Source organism: Dendrobates tinctorius, unplaced genomic scaffold, assembly GCF_039654945.1.
Source record: "Dendrobates tinctorius isolate UK_male_01 unplaced genomic scaffold, ASM3965494v1 ptg000087l, whole genome shotgun sequence".
Lineage (NCBI taxonomy): Eukaryota > Metazoa > Chordata > Amphibia > Anura > Dendrobatidae > Dendrobates > Dendrobates tinctorius.
Window position 1 is genome coordinate 9253639 of NW_027361755.1, and position 27084 is coordinate 9280722.

At 42.3% G+C, this 27084-nt stretch overlaps 1 protein-coding gene across 1 annotated transcript in view; it reads left to right on the forward strand.

Moving 5' to 3' along the window:
- Positions 1 to 27084, forward strand: part of CNKSR3 (CNKSR family member 3) — a 180292-nt gene that overhangs the window by 64503 nt on the left and 88705 nt on the right. Inside the window, exon 2 of the mRNA XM_073585731.1 lies at positions 7211 to 7374. Coding sequence (XP_073441832.1) covers positions 7211 to 7374 — 164 coding nt within the window. The remainder of the gene's footprint in view (positions 1 to 7210; positions 7375 to 27084) is intronic.

Consider the following 27084-nt stretch of genomic DNA (forward strand, 5'->3'; position numbering starts at 1 on the left):
GAAGGTCAATGGACACAGGTGGCTGAATTGAAGGAATTGCTTAATCACCTATTTACCATGACTAAAAATTTACAAGCTGAGGATTTAACTCCTGGCATTTTCATAAGGGAGTGGAAGAAATTGCTATTTTGCCTGTCCAAAAGAGTAGATTTAATCGCAGATGGCATTTCTGCTTCAATGAAACGGAGAGAGACACAGCTATTGGAAAATAATTTTTTTCTGGCAGCTGTTTATGTGGACCCAAGTCATCGTATATTGCTTGATGATCAACAGCTTACTAAAGGTAAAGAAGTTCTGACTGAGGTAGCAGTTAGGATGAGTGGCCTACAGGAGGCCTGCCAGGCACAAGAGGACTTGGGTCCTGACAGTGCTACTGCTGCCATATCTTCATCCTCATCAGATGAGGAGTTTGACTTTGACAAGTATTTGGATGATATGGAGCAGGCAAAGCATTGCTGCAAGGAAAAAGATTTCACTCTGTCTCCTATAGCAAGCAGATTGACCATATTTCAGCAAAATTTTTCACTTGCTCTCAAAGAAAAAGAAATTAACCGTTCATCAAAACTGACTGTGTATGAGGCAATTCCTTTATACTTGGAAATTGTTAGAGATGTTGCCCATGTGGTTACGGCTTTGCCTCCAATCCAAGTTAGTGTAGAGAGGTTGTTCTCTGGCCTTAAAATGATTAGGTCACATTTTAGGTCATCTATGAAGGAGGATCTGATGGAGGCAATTCTATTTCTTAGAACAAATTCATAGACTGCGCAAATGTTATTTAGTATGTTTTTGTTGAAAACTGTTTTTTGCCACTTACATAGTTTATTACATAGTGATATATATATATACACTCACTGGCCACTTTATTAGGTACACCTGTCCAACTGTGTGTTAAGACTTAATTTCTAATCTGCCAATCACATGGCGGCAACTCAGTGCATTTAGGCATGTAGACATGGTCAAGACAATCTCCTGCAGTTCAAACCGAGCATCAGTATGGGGAAGAAAGGTGATTTGAGTGCCTTTGAACGTGGCATGATTGTTGGTGCCAGAAGGGCTGGTCTGAGTATTTCAGAAACTGCTGATCTACTGGGATTTTCACGCACAACCATCTCTAGGGTTTACAGAGAATGGTCCGAAAAAGAAAAAAAATCCAGTGAGCGGCAGTTCTGTGGCCGGAAATGCCTTGTTGATGCCAGAGGTCAGAGGAGAATGGGCAGACTGGTTCGAGCTGATAGAAAGGCAACAGTGACTCAAATTGCCACCCGTTACAACCAAGGTAGGCAGAAGAGCATCTCTGAACGCACAGTGCGTCGAACTTTGAGGCAGATGGGCTACAGCAGCAGAAGACCACACCGGGTACCACTCCTCTCAGCTAAGAACAGGAAACTGAGGCTACAATTTGCACAAGCTCATCGAAATTGGACAGTAGAAGATTGGAAAAACGTTGCCTGGTCTGATGAGTCTCGATTTCTGCTGCGACATTCGGATGGTAGGGTCAGAATTTGGCGTAAACAACATGAAAGCATGGATCCATCCTGCCTTGTATCAACGGTTCAGGCTGGTGGTGGTGGTGTCATGGTGTGGGGAATTTTTTCTTGGCACTCTTTGGGCCCCTTGGTACCAATTGAGCATCGTTGCAACGCCACAGCCTACCTGAGTATTGTTGCTGACCATGTCCATCCCTTTATGACCACAATGTACCCAACATCTGATGGCTACTTTCAGCAGGATAATGCGCCATGTCATAAAGCTCGAATCATCTCAGATTGGTTTCTTGAACATGACAATGAGTTCACTGTACTCAAATGGCCTCCTCAGTCACCAGATCTCAATCCAATAGAGCATCTTTGGGATGTGGTGGAACGGGAGATTCGCATCAGGGATGTGCAGCCGACAAATCTGCGCCAACTGTGTGATGCCATCATGTCAATATGGTCCAAAATCTCTGAGGAATGCTTCCAGCACCTTGTTGAATCTCTGCCACGAAGAATTGAGGCAGTTCTGAAGGCAAAAGGGGGTCCAACCCGTTACTAGCATGGTGTACCTAATAAAGTGGCCAGTGAGTGTATATATATATATGTGTGTGTGTAATCGATATTACATGGTGTATTACATATTTACAATTTATTACAGTTTTTGGTGTTCTAAAGTTGTATTCCAATAAATATATATTATCTAAATGTCTTGATTATTGTATCATAAAAATGATTAAATGTCTGATGTTCACACTGTACTACAATAAATTTTTCACTTAACTATAAGCAATATATGTTGGAGTTGTGGAGTCGGAGTCGGTGGAAGGGAAATTGAGGACTCGGAGTCGCAGGTTTGGCTTACCGACTCCACAGCCCTGCTCTGGGGAGATCTCAAGTGCGCAGTTCATGCTAGACAGCCCAGGAATTTACAGGTACTGGAGGCTCTTTGCTAGGAAGAGTGGTCAGCTTTACCATCTGAAAAAATAAAATAAAGAACCTCATCCACAACTACCACAAAAGACTTCAAGCTGTGATTGATGTTATTAGGAGGCAATACAAGATATTAAGAAATGGGGTATATAAACTTTTGATCAGGGTCATTTGGATGTTTTAGGTTGTCATTATATATGTAGTGATATGTGGCTGCTTGTGTTTCTATATCTTTATCTGTATAAGCATATATACATACTGACCAGTTGTGATGCTGATTAACATATCAGACAAATGGAACGGTAACTTTCTGTACTTTTTCAGGATGCACTGAACCATAAGGCTTACCCCAAATTTTGAGGCAGAAAATAGAATTAATAAAATAAATAAAATGGTGCGTCTTATAGTCCCATTTGAAAGTAGCTTACTTGTGGGAGCGCCAGTGGTGGAGTGGGATCACAGAATGCAGGGTCACTGCTGCAGGAGGCTTGTGGCAGCAGGAGTGCGACTCTTGAGATCTCAATCTGCACATGCACAGCCTCCAGTGATCATTTTCTCGAAGCCGACTGCAGGGAAATTAATGGGAAGGGGACTTTGCTCACTGCCAACATTTTATGAAAGCCCAGGGTCCGCAGCCTTGCACCGCCGGTACACCCCTCCTCCCAGCCCGGAGTCTGCAGCACTGCCGCCGCCGGCCTCTTGCAGCAGGGATTCTGCATCACCGCACCCGCCCTTACTCCCCAGTAAGCTACCTTTTGGATTATAAAACGCATCTTCTTTTTTCTCTGAAATTTTGAGGAACAAAGTGCGTCTTTTAATCCGAAATATAGGATAATTGAATATTATCCTTGTTGCACAATATCTTACTAATCTAGTGGCAACATAAGCCATCTGAAGTTTAGCTGTAGCTAAAGAACAAGAACGTTCAAGAGCACGCTATGAAGGCATAAATACTTTCCATGCCTTTTAAGATGGCCCCATTGACTTATTGGCCAGTTGGCACATTTTACAAGATATGTGGTCATTTTACTTTTCTTGTCCCCTGTGCAGAACAGTTTTGCATTCCTTACAGGTCTAATTACTGCTGTGTTGAAAATCATGAGAAAAATAAGAACAGGGTAAAGTTGTATAAAGGAAATCTGTCAGTAGGATCACCCCTCCTAAGCTGTCTTATGGGCACGTAGGTCATAGGAAGCTGAAAAAAATGATATTTTGATATCTGCGATCCCATGTCTTTCAGAGAAACCCACGTGTTTTAATATATGTAAATGAGCTGTTAAGATCTATAGGCAGACACAGATCTACCTGATAATCTGCCTCCAGAGTTTATTTTAAGGCTGAGTTCACACGTGGCGTTTTTTTCGCGTTTCCGCTGCGGTTTTAACAGCGCGATTTTGCCGCGAAAACGTGAAAAATAAGCATCCCATGCATTCCTATGGGATTCCGCAATGCTGTGCTAATGCTGCGGTTTTTACCGCGGCGGAATCGCTTTGCGGTAAAAACCGCAGCATGCTCATTAATTTTGCGGAATCGCGGCGATCCCGCACCCATAGGAATGCATTGTTCCGCTTACTTCCCGCATGTGGCTGTGTACACCATGCGGAAAGTAAGCAGAACATTTGCGGATGGTACCCACGGTCAGGAGGAGAGGAGACTGTCCTCCGGGCTTTGGGTACCATATCCCTGTAAAAAATAGAATTTAAAATAAAAAATATTGTTATTCTTACCTTCCGGCGTCCCGCGCAGCCTTCCCGCTTCTCTCCACGCTTTCGTTCCCAGTAATCCGTTGCGAAAATGCCCGCGATGACGTCCGTTCTCGCGGGATCGCGAAGTCTTGCGGTCATTCGCGCGACGTCATCGCGAATTACCGCGAGACATCACGATCCCGCGAGAACGGACGTCATCGCGGGCATTTTCGCAAAGGATTACTGGGAACGGCTGCGCGGGACGTCGGAAGGTAAGAATAACACCTTTTTTTTTTTTTTTTTTTTTTTTTTTACATTCTATCTTTTACTATTGATGCTGCATAGGCGGCCTCAGTAGTAAAAAGTTGGTCACACTTGTCAAACACTATGTTTGACGAGTGTGACCAACCTGTCAATCAGTTCTCCAGGCGATGCTAAAGATCGCTTGGAAAACGCTAGCATTCTGCAAGCTAAATACGCTTTCAAAATGCTATTTTTTCCGCGGGAAAATCACGGGAATTTAAAATGCGATTTTCCCGCGGAATGGAATTCCGGAATTCTCGCGGTAATTTCCGCGAGAGTTCCGGTACGTATGCACATAGCCTAAATGAAAAGGCACATTACCAATGTGAGTCATGTAATGACTGACAGCTATAATCATACTCTGTTAAACTTATCTTTGTCTTATTACATAAACCTCTGCAGCTGTAGTTGTCATCTCCTAGTGTTGACATCTCTGCTGCAGTGTTATGCCTGATTTCTTTTTACACATCTACAGCCCTCCATCTACCAGGCAGCCTGTGTATGTATGGGGGAGGGGAGTACAGCTGAACTTGGTCACAATACAAAAACATCTGCAGTGATCCACATAAGGCTGTTAGATTTGAGTTACTGTCGCTCACACTCCATCACACTGGCTGGGCTGTGTGAGATGAAGACTGAAGAGTTAGTTAAAGCCAGGCACGCAGCTCTGTAACTAAGATGACAGCAAATGAGTAGCCATGCTACTTCAAAGGTATTTATAATGAGATAAGTCTCCGCTCTGCTGTACTGTATTAGTTTTCATCATACACAGCTCTACAGTGACATCAGGAGAGCAGACTTTCAGTCTTTACATGTCTCACACTGATAACACCCCCTTTTATTTAAAGAAAGCTCTGGAGACAGATTTTCGGGGAGATCTATGTCCAGTCCATAGCCCTGAACACTTCATTTTAGAAAAACTTAGATTTCTCTGGAATAAGACTTTGAATTGCAGATATCAAGGTATTATTTTATTCAACTTTATATGACACACATTCCCACATAGACGTCTTAGGAGGGTTGATCCTACTGACAGATTGCCTTTAAGGCCGGGGTCACACTAAATGTATGAAAAATCAGTCCCTGCCAAGAGTGGCAGGAGTGTAATGTGAGTGTCATGCGAGTACAATCCGATTTCTCACACCTACAGTAGCATCCGATTGACATCTGAATGCAGTGCGATTACTATCCGATTGCAATCCGTTTTTAACATGAGCTTTTACATACAGCAATTATCTGTCATTTACACATCGTTTTCAAAGGAAATACAGCTCTGACAAATACAGCTGCAGAAAAAATTACAATACAAAGGTGACATCAACCACCCCACTATTACACCACTTGCCACCACTACAGGGCAAGTTAGAAGAGCGAGGCTAAGAGCCAGAATTGGCGCATCTTAGAGATGCGCCTTTTCTGGGGCAGCTGAGAGTTGATGTTTTTAGCCGAGGGGAGGTGAGGCGGATTGCAGCATCCATGGCCCCTTCCTAGGCTATTAATATCAGCCCGCAGCTGACTACATAGCCTTTGCTGGTTATTAATTATAGGGGGACCCCCACATCATTTATTTCCGAAAAATAATCTATTAATTAAATACATGTACAGTAATTTGCACGCACACTGTACTAATTGTACATCTCTGGCAAAAATTAAGAAAACCACATCAAATCCCTGTCATGGGCAGCCCATTCTCCAGACCTGAACCCCATTGAAAACCTCTGGAATGTAATAAAGAGGATGATATATATAGTCACAAGCCATGAAACAAAGAAGAACTGCTTAAATTTTTGTGCCAGAAGCAGTGTGAAAGACTGGTGGAAAGCATGCCAAGATACATGAAAGCTGTTTTTAAAAATCATGATTATTCCACAAAATATTGATTTCTCAACTCTTCCTGAGTTAAAACATTAGCATTGTTGTTTCTAAATGATTATGAACTGAACTTGTTTTCTTTGCATTATTTGAGGTCTGAAAGCACTGTTTTTTATTTTTTTTTTATTTTTGACCATTTTTCTTTGTCAGAAAAACAAATACAAAATTTATTGCTTGGAAATTCGGAGACGTCAGTAGTTTATAGACTAAAAGAACAATTTACATTTTACTCAAAAATATACCTATAAAGAGAAAAATCAGACAACATTTGGAAGTGGTCTCTTAATTTTTGTATATATGTGTGTCACTGACATCTATAGTTCTGTGTATTCTGTTTTTATATATCTATTCTAATTCTATTCTAACCTATCAGTGTGATTTTACTGGTTCGAGTCCTGTGCGATTTTTTTTTTTTTTTTTCCCTCACACCCATAGGCTTGCATTGGCGAGTGTCGGCCGAGTCTCGGTGACAATATCAGAATGCTGCAATTTTACACACATCCTGAATGCGCCCGAGAAAATAAACGCTGATATGAGCTTCCCCATAGATTAACACTGGGCTGAGTAATATGCGATGTAACAATGGGATTAGATCCTTGGAACAGAAAAAAATTGCATGCAATAAGAGACGTCCACATAATGATTGATTCAAAACTTTTCTCAGATATAGAGGAACAACAAATATTTTTCTCCATTTGTCACTGTGCCCGCTATGTTCTTAAAGAGAAGTTCTATTTTCCCATGGAAAGAACCCTTCTAGGTTTGCTGTTATTTCCTGAGATTGCATGAATAATTGAAAATTCGGCCTCACCATTCCTCCTGTCAATAGGATGTGTTTTACTAAACGTAAAAGCCAGTTTTATGATTAAACTGCTTTGGTTATAATGTTTTACATTTTATTTTGTTATACAATTTGTGCTAAATAATACATTTTTTTTTTTTTAGGACTAGATGACTCTTTGCAGCTGTATGTGTCCAGTGTAGAGAAGGAGAAGATTGATGGTGAGCAGCTTCTAAAGATATCTCATCAGGATCTGGAAGAACTTGGAGTGACACGAATTGGTCATCAGGAACTTGTTCTTGAGGCTGTTGATCTTCTCTGTGCCTTGGTGAGTAATTGCTCAAATGACCTCTACATGACCGCATTTGATTTCATTGTTTTCACACTTTAGTTGATTTATTGCTTTCACATGGATCTTAGATGAGGCAGCCTGGTGGAGTGCAAGGTCTCCACTTCATTAAGAGGCACATACCTCTTAGGGTATGTGCACACTTTGCGGTTTCTGCTGCGTTTCCGCAGCGGTTTTGGCTCTGCAGAAACGCAGCAGATTCTGCTGCGTTGTACAGTAGCTTTATTTCCTATGGAAATTAAAAAACGCTGTGCACATGCTGCGGATTTTTCCACATGGTTTTGCTGTGGTTTACAATCTGCAGCATGTCAATTGTTTGGTGCAGAAACGCTGCAGTTTTACACCTCTTCCATTATGAGGTGTAAAGCCGCAGGGCAAAACCGCAGATAAACCTGCTGGACTTTGTCCTGCGGATTTACCTGCGGTTTTCTCTACAAAATCCGCAAAGACAAAAAACTATGTGTGCACATACCCTTAATGAATCAGTCATGTATGAGTAGTGGTATATGCCTTGCTAACCGGTGTTTACGCTAGTCAGGACTGGAATAAGATTTGTGTTGCTCGTCATGAATTTATCAAGCAGAGGTATCCATGCCCAATTTCTCCGTCAAATCTGCCGACTTTGTCAGAGCTGTGCAAAAATAGCATGAAAACACCAAAAGACGCAAAATCTTTGTACAACCTCATGTTTGCAATAAAATTGTGACTTATCAAAGCTTTTTACGTAGGCAGCAGTGTACATGCCCAACTACAGCTTCATTCACCCTCCATTAAGCTGGTGGAAAAAACTCAGATAGCAGCCTCATAGGGAATGAATGGAGTGATGGTCAGGTATGTGCACTCCATTCTAGCAGGAATATTAGAGCCCCTTTCTGTCTATCGGTTAGGTTTTTCATCATACCACTGTAAAACAGAAGTGGAATAAACCGCGATCAAAAAGATGAATATAAATAAAAATAGTATAGCTGAAAACGTCATTTTATCCCGCAAAAAAAACAATCCACTCAGGAGAAATTGCACAACAATACTTGGGGTCCATTTTCTCCTGTCACCCTTGTGAAAATAAAAAAAATTGGGGCTAAAATAATTTTTTTGTGGGAAAATGTGTTTTTTTTTCTTCTTGGCTCTACGTTATAAACTTCTGTGCATTCTTTAAGTGGTCTAGTTTCCAAAATGGTGGCACTTGTGGGGGTTCTACTGTTTAGACACATCAGGGGCTCTCCAAACGCTGCATGGCATCTGCTCTCGATTCCAGCCAGTTTTGCGTTGAAAAATTCAAATGATGCTCCTTCCCTTCCGAGTCCTGCCCAAACAGTGGTTTTCCTCCACACATGGGGTATTGGTGTACTCAAGAGAAATTGCACAACAATACATGGGGTCCATTTTCTCCTGTTACCCTTGTGAAAATAAAAAAATGGGACTAAAAGAGCATTTTGTTGAAAAAATTAGATTTTTATATTTTTTATTTTTACGCCTCTCTGTTATAAACTTTTGTGAAGCACCTGGGGTTCAAGGTGATCACCACACATGTAGATAAGTTCCTTGAGGGTTTTAGTTTCCGAAATGGGATCACTTGTGCAGAATTTCCACTGTTTAGGCACATCAGGGGCTCTCGAAACACGACATGGCATCCGCTAATAAGTCGAGGCAATTTTGCTGTCAAAAAGTCAAGCGGTGCTCCTTCCCTTCTGAGCTGTGCTGTGCACCCAAGCAATAGTTTTTTCCTACGTATGGGGTATCGGCATACTCAGAAAAATATTGACGACCATTTTCTCCCGATACCCTTGTGAAAATAAAAAAAATTGAGTCTAAAGTATTTTTTTTTCCTTCCAAATTGCTTCTGTTCCTGTGAAGCACCTGAAGGGTTAATAAACTTCTTGAATGTGGTTTTGAGCATCTTGAGGGGTGTAGTTTTTACAGTGGTGTCACTTTTGGGTATTTTCTGTGATATAGACCCCTCAAAGTCCCTTCAAATGTGAGGTGGTCCCTAAAAAATGGTTTTGTAAATTTTGTTGGAAAAATGAGAAATCGCTGGTCAACTTTTAACCCTTATAACTTGCTAAAAAGATTGTGCAGATGTAGAGATGTGAAAAATTTTATTTATCTTTCCGATTTTTCCACAAATAAATGCAAGTCATATTGAAGAAATTTTTACCACTATTCCGAAGTACAATATGTCATTAACCCCCAAGAGTGGTTTGCATGTTCATGACTGGGCCAATTTGTACAATTCTGACCACTGTCCCTTTATGAGTTAATAATTCTGAAACGCTTCCATGGATCCCGGTGATTCTGACATTGTTTTCTCGTGACATATTGTACTTCATGGTAGTGGTAAAATTTCATTCAAATAACTTGCGTTTATTTGTGAAAAAATGGAAATTTTGCCAAAATTTTGAAAATTTAGCAATTTTCCAAATTTGAATTTTTATGCCCTTAAATCACAGAGATATGGCACACAAAAAACTTTAATGAATAACATTTCACATATGTTTAGTTTACATCAGCACAATTTTGGAACCAAAATATTTTTTTGTTAGGAAGTTATAAGGGTTAAAATTTGACCAGCGATTTCTCATTTTTGCAACACCATTTTATTTTTACGGACCACATCACATTTGAAGTCACTTTGAGGGGTCTATATGATAGAAAATACCCAAAAGTGACACCATTCTAAAAACTGAACCCCTTAAGGTGCTCAAAACCATATTCAAGAAGTTTATTAACCCTTCAGGTGCTTCACTGGAATTTTTTGAATGTTTTAAAAAAAAAAGGGTAACAGGAGAAATTGGACCCCAAAAGTTATTGTGCAATTTCTCCTGAGTACGTTGATACCTGATATGTCGGGGGGGAACCACTGTTTCGGCGCATGGCAGAGCTCAGAAGGGAAGGAGCGCCGTTTGACTTTTTCAGTGCAAAATTGGCTGGAATTCAGATCGGACGCCATGTCACGATTGGAGAGCCCCTGATGTACCTAAACAGTGGAAACCCCCCACAAGTAACCCCATTTTGGAAACATGACTCTCCAAGGAACTTATCTAGATAGTGGTGAGAACTTTGACCCCACAAGGGCTTCACAGAAGTTTATAACGTACAGCGGTACAATTAAAAAATCATATTTTTTCCACAAAAATGATCTTTTCACCCCCAATTTTTATTTTCCCAAGGGTAACAGGACCCTAAAAGTTATTGTGCAATTTGTCCTGAGTACGCTGATAGCCCATATGTGGGTGTAGACGACTATTTGGGCACATGGCAGAGCTCGGAAGGGAAGCAGCGCCATTTGACTTTTTTGGCTGGAATTGGGATTGGACGCCATGCCGCGTTTAGAAAGCCTCTGATGTGCCTAAATAGTGGAAACCCCCCACAAATGACACCATTTTGGAAACTAGACCCCCCAAGGAACTTATCAAGATGTGTGGTGAGCACTTTGAACCCCCAAGGGCTTCACAGAAGTTTATAATGCCGGGCGTGAAAATAAAAAAATCATATTTTTTTTCCAAAAACATGATCTTTTAGTCCCCAATTTTTTTATTTTCCCAATGGTAACAGGAGAAATTGTACCCCGAAAGTTGTTGTCCAATTTGTCCTGAGTACGCTGATACCCCATATGTGGGAGAAAACTACTGTATGGGCACACGTCAGGGCTCGGAAGGGAAGTAGTGACGTTTTGGAATGCAGACTTTGATGGAATGGTCTGCGGGTGTCATGTTGCCTTTGGAGAGCCCCTGATGTACCTAAACAGTGGAAACCCCCCACAAGTGACCCTATTTTGGAAACTGGACCCCCTAAGGAACTTATATAGATGTGTGGTGAGCACTTTGAATCCCCAACTGCTTCACAGAAGTTTATAACGCCCGGGCTTGAAAATAAAAAAATCATATTTTTTTCAACAAAAATGATATTTTTCCCCCCAATTTTTTAGTTTCCTAAGAGTAACAGGAGACATTGAACCACAAAAGTTGTTTTGCAATTTGTCCTGAGTAGGCTGATACCCCATATGTGGGGGTAAAACACTGTTTGGGCGCATGGCAGAGCTTGGAAGGAAAGGAGCACCATTTGACTTTTTCAACACAGAATTGGCTGGAATTGAGATCAGACGCCATGTTGCGTTTGGAGAGCACCCGATCTGCCCAAACAGTGGAAACCCCCCAATTCTAACTCCAACCCTAACCCCAACACACTCCTAACCCTAATCTCAGCCCTAGCCCTAACCCTAGCTCTAATGGGAAAATGGAAATAAATACATTTTTCTTAATTTTATTATTTTTCCCTAACTAAAAGGGTGATAAAGGGGGGTTTGATTTACTATTTATGGCGGTTTTTATGTTTGGCAGCTGTCGCACGCTTAAAGACCCTTTTTATTGTAAAAATAGTTTTTACATCACCACATTTTGAGAGCTATAATTTTTTCGTATTTTGACCCACCGAGTCATGTGAGGTCTTATTTTTTGTCGTTTTTATTGGTACTATTTTCGGGCACGTGACATTTTTTGATCGCTTTTTATTCTGATTTTTTTGGATGCAGAATGAAAAACCAGCATTTCAAGAATTTCTTTTGTGGGATGCGTTTACACCGTTCCGCATGCGGTAAAATTGATAAGGCGCTTTTATTCTTCTGGTCAGTACGGTTACAGCGATACCTCAATTATGTATTTTTTTTATGTTTTGGCGCTTTTATGCAATGAAAACCATTTTATATAAAAAAATAATTATTTTTGCATCGCTTTATTCTGCGAGCTATAACTTTTTTATTTTTTCGCTGGTGACACTGTATGATGGCTCGTTTTTTTGCGGGACAAGATGACGTTTTCAGCGGTACCATGATTATTTGTATCCGTCTTTTTGATCGCGCGTTATTGCACTTTTTGTTCGGCGGTATGATGATAAAGCTTTATTTTTTGCTTCGTTTTTTATTTTTTAAGGGGTTCAATAAAGGGGTTAACTAATGGGACAATTTTATAGGGCGGGTCGTTACGGATGCGGCGATACTAAATATGTGTAATTTTATTGTTTTTACTTCCAAAAAATGAATTTATTAGGGGATTTTTTTTTTTTTTAATTTAGAGATTTTTTTTATAAATTATTTTTACACTTTTTTTTTTTTTTTAACTTTATTACAATGTGTCATGTGACAGATCGTTGATCTGTCACATCACAGATCACTGTGACAGATCAGCGATCTGTCACATCACAGATCACTGTGACAGATCAGCAATCTGTCACAGGCAGTGCAGAAGGCTTCCTCGTGCCTGCGCTTTGCAGGCACTGAGAAAGCCGGCCCCCGAAGGTCCCCGCCACCATTTTGGATCCGGGGACCTGCAAGGAAGGAGACCCCCGCAGCAGCGCTGCACATTGCGCTGCTGCGGGGGTCTCAGGGAAGCATGGAGGGAGCCCCCGGTATACTGCAATCGTGTTTGATCGCAGTGTGCCAGGGGTTAACGTGTCGGGGGCGGTCTGTGACCGCCCGTGACACATAGTGCCGGGTGTCAGCTGTGATAATCAGCTGACACCCGGCCGCAATCAGCGGCGCTCACTACTGGACATTCACTGACACAAGAGGCAGCAGACAGCGGCGATGGACACAGGAGAGGTGAGTATGGCATTTTTCTTTTGCAGCATATGGGGGCATAGTCTATGGGGCAGCATATTGGGGGCATAATCTATGGAGCAGCATATGGGGGCATAATCTATGGAGCAGCATATGGGGGCATATTCTATGGAGCAGCATATGGGGGCATATTCTATGGAGCAGCATATGGGGGCATAATCTATGGAGCAGCATATGGGGGCATATTCTATGGGGCAGCTTATGGGGACATATTCTATGGAACAGCATATGGGGGCATATTCTATGGAGCAGCATATGGGGGCATAATCTGTGGAGAAGCATATGGGGGCATAATCTGTGGAGAAGCATATGGGGGCATAATCTGTGGAGAAGCATATGGGGGCATAATCTATGGAGCAGCATATGGGGGCATAGTCTATGGAGCAGCATATGGGGGCATAGTCTATGGAGCAGCATATGGGGGCATATTCTATGGAGAAGCATATGGGGGCATAATCTATGGAGCAGCATATGGGGGCATATTCTATGGAGCAGCATATGGGGGCATAATCTGTGGAGCAGCATATGGAGGCATAGTCTATGGATTCCATCCTCGGCTTATACACAAGTCAATTAGTTTTTTGTGGCAAAATTAGGGGGGGGTCAGCTTATACACGGGTCGGCTTATACACGAGTGTATACGGTACATTGTATTGTGGAAATTTCTGCGTCTCCGCAAGAGAAATTGACATGCTGCGAATCTGAAAGACGCACCGCATGTCAGTGTCCACGGGTGATCTGCAGGTGCATGTAGACGAACAGTGGACATGGGATTTCTAGAAATGTTGTAACATCTGACTGCTGTGATTTTAACCCTGCATAAACACGCAACGTCAAAACCGCAGCAAATCCTGATCCAGGGCATGTACCCTAAGGGGTTAAAGGTGTGGGCCTCTCCTTTACATGTCCAGCTAAACTGAGCAATCGTGGGAGAAGAGCCTTGGTGAGAGAGGTAAAGAAGAACCCCAAGATCACTGAGGCTGAGCTCCACAGATGCAGTAGGGAGATGGGAGAAAGTTCCACAAAGTCAACTATCACTGCAGCCCTCCACCAGTTGGGCCTTTATGGCAGAGGGGCCTGACGAAAGCCTCTCCTCAGTGCCAGATATATGAAAGCCTGCATAGTGTTTACTAAAAAAACACATGAAGGACTCCCAGACTATGAGAAGTAAGATTCTTTCTCTGGTTTGATGAGAGGAAAAAATAACTTTTTGGTGATAATTCTAAGCGGTATGTGTGGAGAAAACCCGACACTGCTCATCACCTGCCCAATACAATCCCAACAGTGAAACATGGTGGTGCAGCATCATGCTATGGGGATGTTTTTCAGCTACAGGGACAGAACGACTGGTTGCCATTGAAGGAAACATGAATGCGGCCAAGTACAGAGATATCCTGGATAAAAACCTCTTCCGGAGTGCTCTGGACCTCAGACTTGGCCGAAGGTTCACCTTTCAACAAGACAATGGCCCTAAGCACACAGCTACTACTTTTACTCAATACTGAGCAAAGGGTCTGAATACTTATTACCATGTGATATTGCAGTTTTTCTTTTTTAATAAATTTGTAAAAATTTCTACATTTCTGTTTTTTTCAGTTAAAATAGGGTGCAGAGTGTACATTAATGAGAATGGTCTGACATGCACTGTGAGCTGTGAGGTCTTATAAATTTGCAAGAATGTCTACATTTCTGTTTTTTTTTTACATTCAAGATGGGGTGTAGAGTGTAAATTAATGAGAAAAAAATGAACTTTTTTAAATTTACCAAATGGCTGCAATGAAACAAAGAGTGAAAAATTTAAAGGGGTCTGAATACTTTCCGTACCCACTGTATATTACATTGCACATCTCCTAACGGAGAAATCACTACTCACATTACATTTATAGAACTCAAGCATTAGGAGGCATGCATTACATACGCCACCTAGGAGGCACCGAGATTGCTCTATATACATTACATAGGAGACATGGGGCTACAGCATATACAGGTGCTTCACACTTAATTAGAATACCATCAAAAAGTTAATTTATTTCAGTTCTTCAATGCAAAAAGTGAAACTCATATATTAGAGTCATTACAAACAGAGGAATCTATTTTGAGTGTTTATTTCTGTTAATGTTCGTGATTATGGCTTACAGCCAATGAACACCCAAAAGTCATTATCTCAGTAAATTAGAATACTTCATAACACCAGCTTGAAAAATGAATTTAAAATCCGAAATGTTGGTTTACTGAAACACAGTGTGTCCGTAAAGTCATGGTACACTTTTGACCACTCACTGGAAAGCAACAGAAAACGATAGAAATGTGAAATCTGCTCCAAATAAAAGGAAAACTCTCCCAGTTTCATACCTATTCAGTGCAGTTCAATGTGGGCTCCATTTGTTGCCTTACACACATCCAAATGATAGTGAAGTTCTTGCCGCACACGGGTAAGGGCGTCTAGTGTAACAGAGTGAATAACGTCTGTGATTCTCTGCTTTAAGAGATTAATGTCATTGATACGTTGAATGTACACATGTTGCTTCACATAACCCCAAAAGTAAAAGTCTAAGGGCATGTGACTCATCAAAAGTGCATCATGACTTTAAGGACACACTGTATATGTCCAGTAAATGCACTCAGTACTTGGGGCTCCTTTTGCATCATTTACTGTATCAATGCGGCGTGGCATGGAGGTGATCAGCCTGTGGCACTGCTGAGGTGTTATGGAAGCCCAGGTTGCTTTGATAACAATACAGACACGCTGAAGGCTGCTGGTCTGGTGTCTCTCATCTTCCTCTTGACAATACCCCATAGATTCTCTGTGGGGTTAAGGTCTGGCGAGTTTGCTGGCAAATCAAGCACAGTGATACTGTTGTTTTTAAACCAGGTATTGGTACTTTTGGCAGTGTGGACAGGTGCCAAGTCCTGCTGGAGAATGAAATTTCCGTCTCCTAAAAGCTTGTCAGCAGAGGGAAGCATAAAAAGTGCTCTAAAATTTCCTGGTAGACGGCTGTGCTGACTTTGGTCTTGATAAAACACAGTGGACCTACAACAGCAGATGACATGGCTCCCCAAACCATCACCGATTGTGGAAACTTCACACTACACCTCAAGCAGCTTGGATTGTGGCCTCTCCACTCTTCCTCCAGACTCTGGGACCTTGATTTCAAATGCAAAATTTCCTTTCATCTGAAAACAACACCTTGGACCACTGAGCAACAGTCCAGTTCTTTTTCTCCTTGGCCCGGGTAAGACGCTTCTGGAGTTGTTGGTCATGAGTGGATTGAAACAAGGAATGCGACACTTGTAGCCCATGTCCTGGATACGTCTGTGTGTGGTAGCTCTTGAAGCAATGACTCCAGCAGCAGTCCACTCCTTGTGAATCTGCCTCCAAATTTTGAATGGCTTTTATTTAACACTCCTTTCAAGGCTTCAGATATCCGGATTGCTTGTGCACCTTTTTTCTCCCACACTTTTTCCTTCCACTCAACTTTCCATTAATATGCTTGGATGCAGCACTCTGTGAACAGCCAGCTTCTTTAGCAATGACCTTTTGTGGCTTACCCTCCTTGTGGAGTGTATCAATGACTGCCTTCTGGACATCTGTCAAGTCAGTAGTCTTCACCATGATTGTGGAGCCTACTAGAACAGACTAAGGGACCTTTTTAACACTTAGGAAGCCTTTGCAGGTGTTTTATGTTTATTATTCTAAGTTAATGAGATAATGACTTTTGGGTTTTCATTAGCTGTAAGCCATAATCATCAACAATAACAAATAAACACTTGAAATAGCTCATTCTGTCTGTAATGACTCTATATAATATACCAGTTTCACTTTTTGTATTGAAGAACTGAAATAAATGAACTTGTTGATGATATTTTAATTTTGTGAGAAGCACCTGTACATCACAAAAGGAGACTCTGGTGCTTGAGAATACATCTCATAGGAGACACTGGGGCTGCAGCACATCACATTGGGGTGGAGCATTTACATTACACACGAGACACTGGGGCTGGAGCATATACATTACACAGGAGGCACTGGGACTAGAGTGTGTGCGTGTGTGTATGTGTATATATATATATATATATATATATATATATGTATGTGTATATATATATATATATATATATATATCACATAGGATATACAGGGGTTGAGGCATATTCATCACTGGAGACACTGCATAAAAATAACAGGAGCAGCAGGGCACATACATCACGAGAGGCTGGAGCACATCCATCACTGCTGGAACTGGGGTATTTACATCAAAGGAGGGGCTGAGGCATATACATCACAGAATACGCTAGGGCACATACATGACAGGAGGTACTGGGGCATATAAATCACAGAAGACGCTAGTGCACATACATCACAGGGGCTGATGTTGACGCCCCCGTTGGCGTCATGCTATAAATCGCCCTCCTGCGGGTCTGGTGACCGGGGTCAATGAAAGGTCACCCAACCCGCACACACAGGAGGCTTGGTGCTTCAGCATAGGGGAGGTGGCTTAGCCCCCACGTGGCTACGATCGCTCTGATTGGCTGTTGAAAGTGAAATGAAATTTGATGAAATATTACAATCCAGCCATGGCCAATGCTGCAGTGGCATCGGACAGGAGACTCTGATCTGCCCCCCCACACCAGATGGCGGGGGCGATTGGCCCCCGCCACGGACTGACAGCAGCGATTGCCCGCCGCCGTCACAATCTGCTCCCCTTCCTTCCACTCCCCCCGCAGTCCGATCACCCCCACTCACCCTCCACGGTGCCTCCGAGTCCCGCTCTGGCTCCCGGTGCCCCGCCGTCCCCGATCATGTGCGCCGCCATCTTGGAAAATGGCGGGCGCATGCGCAGTGCGATTGTCATATTTCACCAATGAAATTTGGTGAAATATTACAATTCAGCCATGGCCGATCGGGCCCCCCCCCCCCCACGACTTACGGCGCCGATCAGCTGACGCCACCGACTGACGGCAGCGATAGGCAGCCACAGTCATCATCAGCTCCCCTTCCCTCCGCTCCCCCCAGCCTTCCAAACCCTCCCCGATACCTCCTGTTCCTCTGGCCGTCCCGGTGTCCCGGATCATGGGCGCCGCCATCTTTGAAAATGGTGGGCGCATGCGCATTGCGCCCGCCGGAATATGCCGGCCGCAGATTCATTCATTTATTTTGATCACTGTGATAAACTCTCACAGTGATCAAAATAAAAAAAAAAGTAAATACACCCCCCCCCTTTATCACCCCCATAGGCAGGAACAAATAATAAAATAAAGAAAATATCTTTATTTTTCCATTAGGGTTGGAATTAGGGTTAGGGTTGAAATTAGGGTTAGGGTTGGAAATAGGGTTAGGGTTAGAAATAGGGTTAGGGTTAGAATTAGGGTTAGGGTTGGAATTAGGGTTAGAAATAGGGTTAGGGTTAGAAATAGTTAGGGTTGGGATTAGGGTTAGGGGTGTGTTGGGGTTAGGGTTGGAGTTAGAATTGAGGGGTTTCCACTGTTTAGGCACATCAGGGGGTCTCCAAACGTGACATGGCGCCACCATTTATTCCAGCCAGTTTTGCGTTCAAAAAGTCAAACAGTGGTCAATCCATTCCGAGCCCCGACGTGTGCCCAAACAGTGGTTTACCCCACATATGGGGTGTCAGCGTACTCAGGAAAACTTGTACAACAACTTTTGGGGTCTAATTTCTCCTGTTACCCTTGGGAAAATAAAAAATTGGGGGCAAAAATAATTATTTTTGTGGAAAAAAAAAGATTTTTTATTTTCATGGCTCTGCGTTATAAACTTCTGTGAAGCACTTGGGGGTTCAAAGTGACCACCACACATCTAGATTAGTTCCTTGGGTGGTATAGTTTCCAAAATGGGGTCACTTGTGGGGGGTTTCCACTGTTTAGGCGCATCAGGGGCACTGCTAGCGTAACATGATGCCCACAGACCATTCCACCAAGTCGGCATTTCAAAACGTCACTACTTCCCTTCCGAGCCCCGATGTGTGCCCAAACAGTGGTTCCCCCCCCCCCCCCCTCACATATGAGGTACCAGCGTACTCAGGACAAACTGGACAACAACTTTTGGGGTACAATTTCTCCTGTTACTCTTGTGAAAATAAAAGATTGCGGGCTAAAAAATAATTTCTTGAGGGAAAAAAGTAATTTTTTATTTTCACGGCTCTGCGTTATAAACTTTTGTGAAGCACTTGGGGGTTCAAAGTGCTCACTATGCATCTAGATAAGTTCCTTGGGGGGGTCTATTTTCCAAAATGGGGTCACTTGGGGGTTTCTACTGTTTAGGCACATCAGGGGCTCTGCAAATGTAACATGACTCCCACAGACTATTCCATCAAGTCGGCATTTCAAAACGTCACTACTTCCCTTCCGAGCCCCGACGTGTGCCCAAACAGTGGTTCCCCCCCACATATGGGGTACCTGCATACTCAGAAGAAACTGGACAACAACTTTAGGGGTCCAATTTCTCCTGTTATCATTGTGAAAATAAATATTAGCGGGCTAAATAAATCATTTTTTGAGGAAAAAAAATATTTTTATTTTTACGGCTCTGCGTTATAAACCTGTGAAACACCTGGGGGTTCAAAGTGCTCGCTATGCATCTAGATAAGTTCCTTAGGGGGACTGGTTTCCAAAATGGGGTCATTTGTGGGGGAGCTCCAAAGTTTAGGCACACGGGCTCTCCAAACATGACATGGTGTCCGCTAACGATTGGAGCTAATTTTCCATTCAAAAAGTCAAATGGCGCTCCTTCTCTTCTGAGCCCTGTCGTGCGCACAAAGTGGTTCCCCCCCACATATTGGGTACCAGCGTACTCAGTACAAACTGGACAACAACTTAACTTTTGGGGTCCAATTTCTCCTGTTAGCTTTGTGAAAATAAAAAATAGCGGGCTAAAAATCATTTTATTGAATGATTTTTTATTTTCTCTGCTCTGCATTATAATCTTCTGTGAAGCACTTGGGGGTTCAAAGTGCTCACCACACATCTAGATAAGTTCCTTCGGGTGTCTAGTTTCCAAAATGGGGTCACTTGTGGGGGAGCGCCAATGTTTAGGCACACAGGGGCTCTCCAAACGCGACTTGGTGCCCGCTAACGATTGGAGCTAATTTTCCATTCAAAAAGTCAAATGGTGCTCCTTCCCTTCCAGGCCCTGCCGTGCGCCCAAACAGTGGTTTATGACCACATATGAGGTATCGGTGTACTCAGGAGAAATTGCCCAACAAATTTTATGATCCATTTTATCCTGTTACCCATGTGAAAATAAAAAAATTGATGCTAAAAAAAAATTTTTGTTGGAAAAATTAAAATGTCCATTTCTTCCTTCCATGTTACTTTAGTCCCTGTGAAGCACCTGAAGGGTTAATAATCTTCTTGAATGTAGTTTTGAGTAGCTTGAGGAGTGCAGTTTTTAGAATGGTGTCACTTTTGGGTATTTTCTGCCATATAGACCCCTCAAAGTGACTTCAAATGTGAGATGGTCCCTAAAAAAAATGGTTTTGTAAATTTTGTTGTAAAAATGAGAAATCGCTGGTCAACTTTTAACCCTTATAACTTCCTAACAAAAAAAATTTTATTTCCAAAATTGTGCTGATGTAAAGTAGACATGTGGGAAATGTTATTTATTAACTATTTTGTGTCATATAACTCTCTGGTTTAACAGAATAAAATTTCAAAATTTTAAAATTGCGAAATTTTCGCCAAATTTCCGTTTTTTTCACAGAATTGCTAGGATGCGTTGAAGCGTTCTTGAGTTATTACCGCATAAAGGGACACTGGTCAGAATTGCAAAAAAGGCCAGGTGATTAAGGTCAAAATAGGCTGGGTCATGAAGGGGTTAAAATGGAAACAACTTTTGATGTAGTATATGGAACAGCATTTCTATTTAGTTAATAGTAATGTTCTGCTTGTGAAACCATTCCGCTTGCCCCAGTTACAAGTTAGGTAGTGTTCATATTTTGTTTTCCCCAACGTGACCCATATGTGGCAATATCTGGGAAAGCTATTGAACATGTTCCCCATTAACAGACATGTAATCTTCCACCTGTGAGATGAGCAGAATTGCACAATGTGATATTGTAACCTACACAGGAGTAAAGGCACATCCTAAAGCTTTCAGTTCTTCTCTGGCCCATTGTCCTCTGCGTTTTACCAGAAAATGAAACAGAACCGATTCAGTGGCGGATCCTTGGGCTGTAGCATGGCTTCTTCTGTTTCCTACTCATTTCCCTTATTAACCAGATGTTTTCATCCCAACGTTGCGGACTACCAGTTTATATGGTGCGGAGAATACATTTTCATGGAGAAAAAGTGATGTTCAGTGTGCACTTTGGATAAAAATTAACATTTTATTCTATGTTGCTCCTCAGTGTTGCTGTACCATATCACTCATAACGATATACGGGATTTATTCTATTTATGTTGCTTTAATAGTGCCAGTCTATTTTTCAGTGCTGTACATTGTACATCAGTCATTGTCCCCATTTGCGGCTCACAATGTAGGGTAAATTCCTGTATCTGTATCAGGAAGCCAGATAACTTACACGTATGTTTTGTCTAAAGTGTGGGAAAAACAAGGGAAAATCCAAGCAGTGACTGGGAGAAGACAAAGTTCATGCAGGTGTAGCCCTTGGACAGTTTTGAGGACTCCAATGCTTCAAGGCAACCAAGGCCACCATGTTGCCCATCTAATTACACTGTACATAGGGTAAAAAAGAATCATCAGGTTCAACCCTTCCTGACCAACCATACTTTAGATTATATATAACCCACAATACCATTTATTGTGAGGAAATCATCCAGCGCATTTATAAATTCTGATATAGTATCTGTCATTACTACCTCTTGGGGTAGGGCATTTCACAATCTATCTGCTCTAACTGTAAAGAACCCTTTCCTATGTAATTGCCAGAATCGCCTTTTCTCCACACCTAATGAATGCCCTCTGGTCCTTTGTAAGGTGTTTGGAAGGAACAAGCCATGTGCCAGTCCTTTGTATTGACCACACATACAGTATATTTATACATGTAAGATCTCTTCTGAGGTGTCATTTTTCTAAGCTAAACACCCCAACTTCTCCAACCTCTTCCAGCATAGTGGCTCAGTGGTTAGCACTGCAGCCTTGCAGCGCTGGGGTACTGAGTTCAAATCCCACCACCCCATGTTTGCATGGCTTTCCTCCCACGCTCTAAATAAAAAAATTGTAATAGTCTAGTTCCCACCTCTGAACCGACTCTAACATCTGAATATCTTTTTAAAAATATGGAGCCAAATACTGGGTCACTTACACTAGATGTGGCCTTATAAGTGATTTTGAGAGGTAATAATATATTTGGATCATAGGATGTTATTTCTTTTTTTACGTTCTAAAATCTGGTTTGCTCTTTCATATGCTGTTTCGCATTGAGTACTGCGGCTCTGTGTAATTCCCATTCCTTCTCCTGTTCTTTAGTCCTGAGTATATTTCCATTGAATGTACACTGGGTATGGAAAGTATTCAGACCCCTTTAAATTTTTCAATCTTTGTTTCATTGCAGCCATTTGGTAAATTCAAAAAAGTTCATTTTTTTCTCATTAATGTACACTCTGCACCCCATCTTGACTGAAAACACAGAAATGTAGAAATTTTTGCAAATTTATTAAAAAGAGAAAAACTGAAATATCACATGGTCATAAGTATTCAGCCCCTTTGCTCAGACCCTCATATATACAGTGCCTACAAGTAGTATTCAACCCCCTGCAGATTTAGCAGGTTTGATAAGATGCAAATAAGTTAGAGCCTTCAAACTTCACACAAGAGCAGGATTTATTAACAGATGCATAAATCTTACAAACCAAAAAGTTATGTTGCTCAGTTAAATTTTAATAAATTTTAAACATAAAAGTGTGGGTCAATTATTATTCAACCCCTAGGTTTAATATTTTGTGGAATAACCCTTGTTTGCAATTACAGCTAATAATCGTCTTTTATAAGACCTGATCAGGCCGGCACAGGTCTCTGGAGTTATCTTGGCCCACTCCTCCATGCAGATCTTCTCCAAGTTATCTAGGTTCTTTGGGTGTCTCATGTGGACTTTAATCTTGAGCTCCTTCCACAAGTTTTCAATTGGGTTAAGGTCAGGAGACTGACTAGGCCACTCCAACACCTTGATTTTTTCCCTCTTGAACCAGGCCTTGGTTTTCTTGGCTGTGTGCTTTGGGTCGTTGTCTTGTTGGAAGATGAAATGACGACCCATCTTAAGATCCTTGATGAAGGAGCGGAGGTTCTTGGCCAAAATCTCCAGGTAGGCCGTGCTATCCATCTTCCCATGGATGCGGACCAGATGGCCAGGCCCCTTGGCTGAGAAACAGCCCCACAGCATGATGCTGCCACCACCATGCTTGACTGTAGGGATGGTATTCTTGGGGTCGTATGCAGTGCCATCCAGTCTCCAAACGTCACGTGTGTGGTTGGCACCAAAGATCTCGATCTTGGTCTCATCAGACCAGAGAACCTTGAAACAGTCTGTCTCAGAGTCCTCCAAGTGATCATGAGCAAACTGTAGACGAGCCTTGACATGACGCTTTGAAAGTAAAGGTACCTTACGGGCTCGTCTGGAACGGAGACCATTGCGGTGGAGTACGTTACTTATGGTATTGACTGAAACCAATGTCCCCACTGCCATGAGATCTTCCCGGAGCTCCTTCCTTGTTGTCCTTGGGTTAGCCTTGACTCTTCGGACAAGCCTGGCCTCGGCACGGGAGGAAACTTTCAAAGGCGGTCCAGGTCGTAGAAGGCTAACAGTAGTTCCATAAGCCTTCCACTTCCGGATGATGCTCCCAACAGTGGAGACAGGTAGGCCCAACTCCTTGGAAAGGGTTTTGTACCCCTTGCCAGCCTTGTGACCCTCCACGATCTTGTCTCTGATGGCCTTGGAATGCTCCTTTGTCTTTCCCATGTTGACCATGTATGAGTGCTGTTCACAAGTTTGGGGAGGGTCTTAAATAGTCAGAAAAGGCTGGAAAAAGAGATAATTAATCCAAACATGTGAAGCTCATTGTTCTTTGTGCCTGAAATACTTCTTAATACTTTAGGGGAACCAAACAGAATTCTGGTGGTTTGAGGGGTTGAATAATAAATGACCCTCTGAATAAACTTTTCACAATTTAAAAAAAAATTAAACAAAGAAATAACATTCTTTTTTGCTGCAGTGCATTTCACACTTCCAGGCTGATCTACAGTCCAAATGTCACAATGCCAAGTTAATTCCGAATGTGTAAACCTGCTAAATCTGCAGGGGGTTGAATACTACTTGTAGGCACTGTAAGTCACTTGATGGCCATTTCCTTGTGATCCTCCTTGACATGGTTCTGCTCCTTTATTGGAGTCCAGCTGGTCTGATGAGAGGAAGATAGAACTTTTTTGTGATAATTCTAAGTGGTGTGCTTGGAGAAAACCAGGCACTGCTCATCACCTGCCTAAGGCTATGTGCAAACGTACTTTTGAGAGCTGTGGATTTTTCCCTGCGGATTTGTAAAAATCCGCAGATAAATCCGCAGGTCAAAAGTCCTGCGGTTTACCTGCGGATTAGCCAGCGGTTTAGCCCTGCAGTTTCACACCTCACAATGGAGCAGGTGTGAAACCGCAGCGGAATCCGCACAAAGAATTGACATGCTGCGGTTTGTAACCCGCAGCATGTGCACAGCGTTTTTGGTTTTACCATTGAAAACAATGATACTGTACAACGCAGCAGAAACTGCTGTCGACCCGCAGGGCCAGAAATGCTGCGGATCCGCAGCAGAATCTGCAGCGTGTGCACATAGCCTTATATAATCCCAACAGTGAAACGTGGTGGCAGCATCATGCTATGGGGGTGTTTTTTTAGCTGCAGGGACAGGACAACGGGTTGCAATTGAAGGAAACATGAATGCTTCCAAGTACAGAGATATCCTGGATGAAAACCTCTTCCAGAGTGCTCTGGACCTCAGACTTGGCCGAAGGTTCACCTTCCAACAAGACAATGACCCTAAGCACACAGCTAAAATAACAAAGGAGTGGCTTCGGAACAACTCTGTGACCATTCTTGACTGGCCCAGCCAGAGCCCTGACCTAAACCCAGTTGATCATCTCTGGAGAGACCTGAAAATGGCTGTCCACCAGTGTTCACCATCCAACCTGACGTAACTGAAGAGGATCTGCAAGGAAGAATGGCAGAGGATCCCCAAATCCAGGTGTGAAAAACTTTTTGCATCATTCCCAAGAAGACTCATGGCTGTACTAGCTCAAAAGGGTGCTTCTACTCAATACTGAGCAAAGGGTCTGAATACTTATGACCATGTGATATTTCAGTTTTTCTTTTTTAATAAATTTGCAAAAATTTCTACATTTGTTTTTTTCAGTGAAGATGGGGTGCAGAGTGTACATTAATGAGAAAAAAATGAACTTTTTTGAATTTACCAAATGGCTGCAATGAAACAAAGAGTGAAAAATGTAAAGGGGTCTGAATACTTTCCGTACCCACTGTATGCAGAGATGACAAGATGCTGATAGTTTTATCTTTTTGGAATTTCTTTTATACTTAAAGGTACTGAGTATTTACACTGCTCTTTTCGAAGAGCGACACTTTAACAAAAATGATTAGTAAATATTCTTGGGTAAAGAAACATTTTACACACTGCTTTTTTGTACCTGTGGTTTTGATATAAATGGTCATCATCGTGACTCATTAAGATTATGAAATACAAACTTCCATTAGGTTGAACCTGTTTTGTAATGTAGTGAAGCATAGGGTCAGTGTGCTACATACTGGGGTACGGATTCTTCTTCAGGACAGGACGTGCTAAATGGCCATTTATTGCTCATTTGTAGGGCAATACTTAGGAATACAATACGAATTAACATTCCTTTTACATCAAAGGTTAGCTTTCAGTCAGCAGTGCTTTTTTAGTTCACATCCCATTTTTCTGCTCAGTGTTGGATGTTGTGAAGCAGTCAGAACGGGTTAAGGGTCCCGTTTCACTTAGCGACGCACCAGCGATCCTGACAACGATATGACCTGGTAAGGATCACTGGTGCGTCGCTAAATGGTGGCTATTAAGCTGCCAAACAGGCAGATCTCTTCGGCGACGCAGCAACGATCCAGCGATCCTCAGCGGTCGTTGGTACCTTGTCACACAGCAGCTTTTTTGACGATTCCTGACTGCGTCCCTGAGTTCTGCGTCGCCAACGAGGTCGCTCGTCGGGTCAAACACAGCGATGCGCACTGGCCAGTGGGACGCCGATTATGAAAAAATGGCCCAGGACATTCGAGCACGATCAGCGATATCCAGCGGGGAGGGCCGGTCGCCGCTATGTGTCACATGTAGCGCGATCGCTGGCGAGGTCGCTGTTGTGTCACAAAATCGGTGACACTTCAGCGATCTCGCTATGTGAGACAGGGGCTTAAGGCTAAATGCTCAGCGGGTGGGTGAGACGGTGAAGTGAATGGGTTAGAAACTACACTCATTGCTATAGCTGGTAAAGAATCTTTTTACCATCATTAACCTGTTACTTTTTCTACTGTCCACTTTATTCTGACTGATTCTCCTGTGTGTAACTGCATCAGGATATAAAGAGACGAATCATAAAACATATAAATGCAAAATACATATATGTATGAGTATCTGATGTCTTGGGGGGGCACTGTTCTTATAACACTGGGTTGAGCCTCTTCTATTTTGGAAAGACACAGAGAAGTAGTAGGATAAGCAGAAATGTCGGCAGTGTTGTATGATTGTCCCTAATTACCCACACTATATACATACATTGCCTGTAACCTATTCTGAGCAAATGGATGTCAAATAACTGACATATGCTCCATCAGAGATGGGATCTATCATGGCTACCTGTCATGTCTTTGGGGAAGTCTTCCATACATTAGGCAGAGTGATCTGCTCTTGGTGTATTGTATATATAATAACATTAATGTTTCTTTCTATAGCACTTTACATTTCAGAGGAGACTTTTTCAGACAATAAAAAATAAACTTAACTCCTATACCAAAAGGCCCTGCTCACAAGCTTACAATGTATATACAGTGGATATGAAAAGTCTACACACCCCTGTT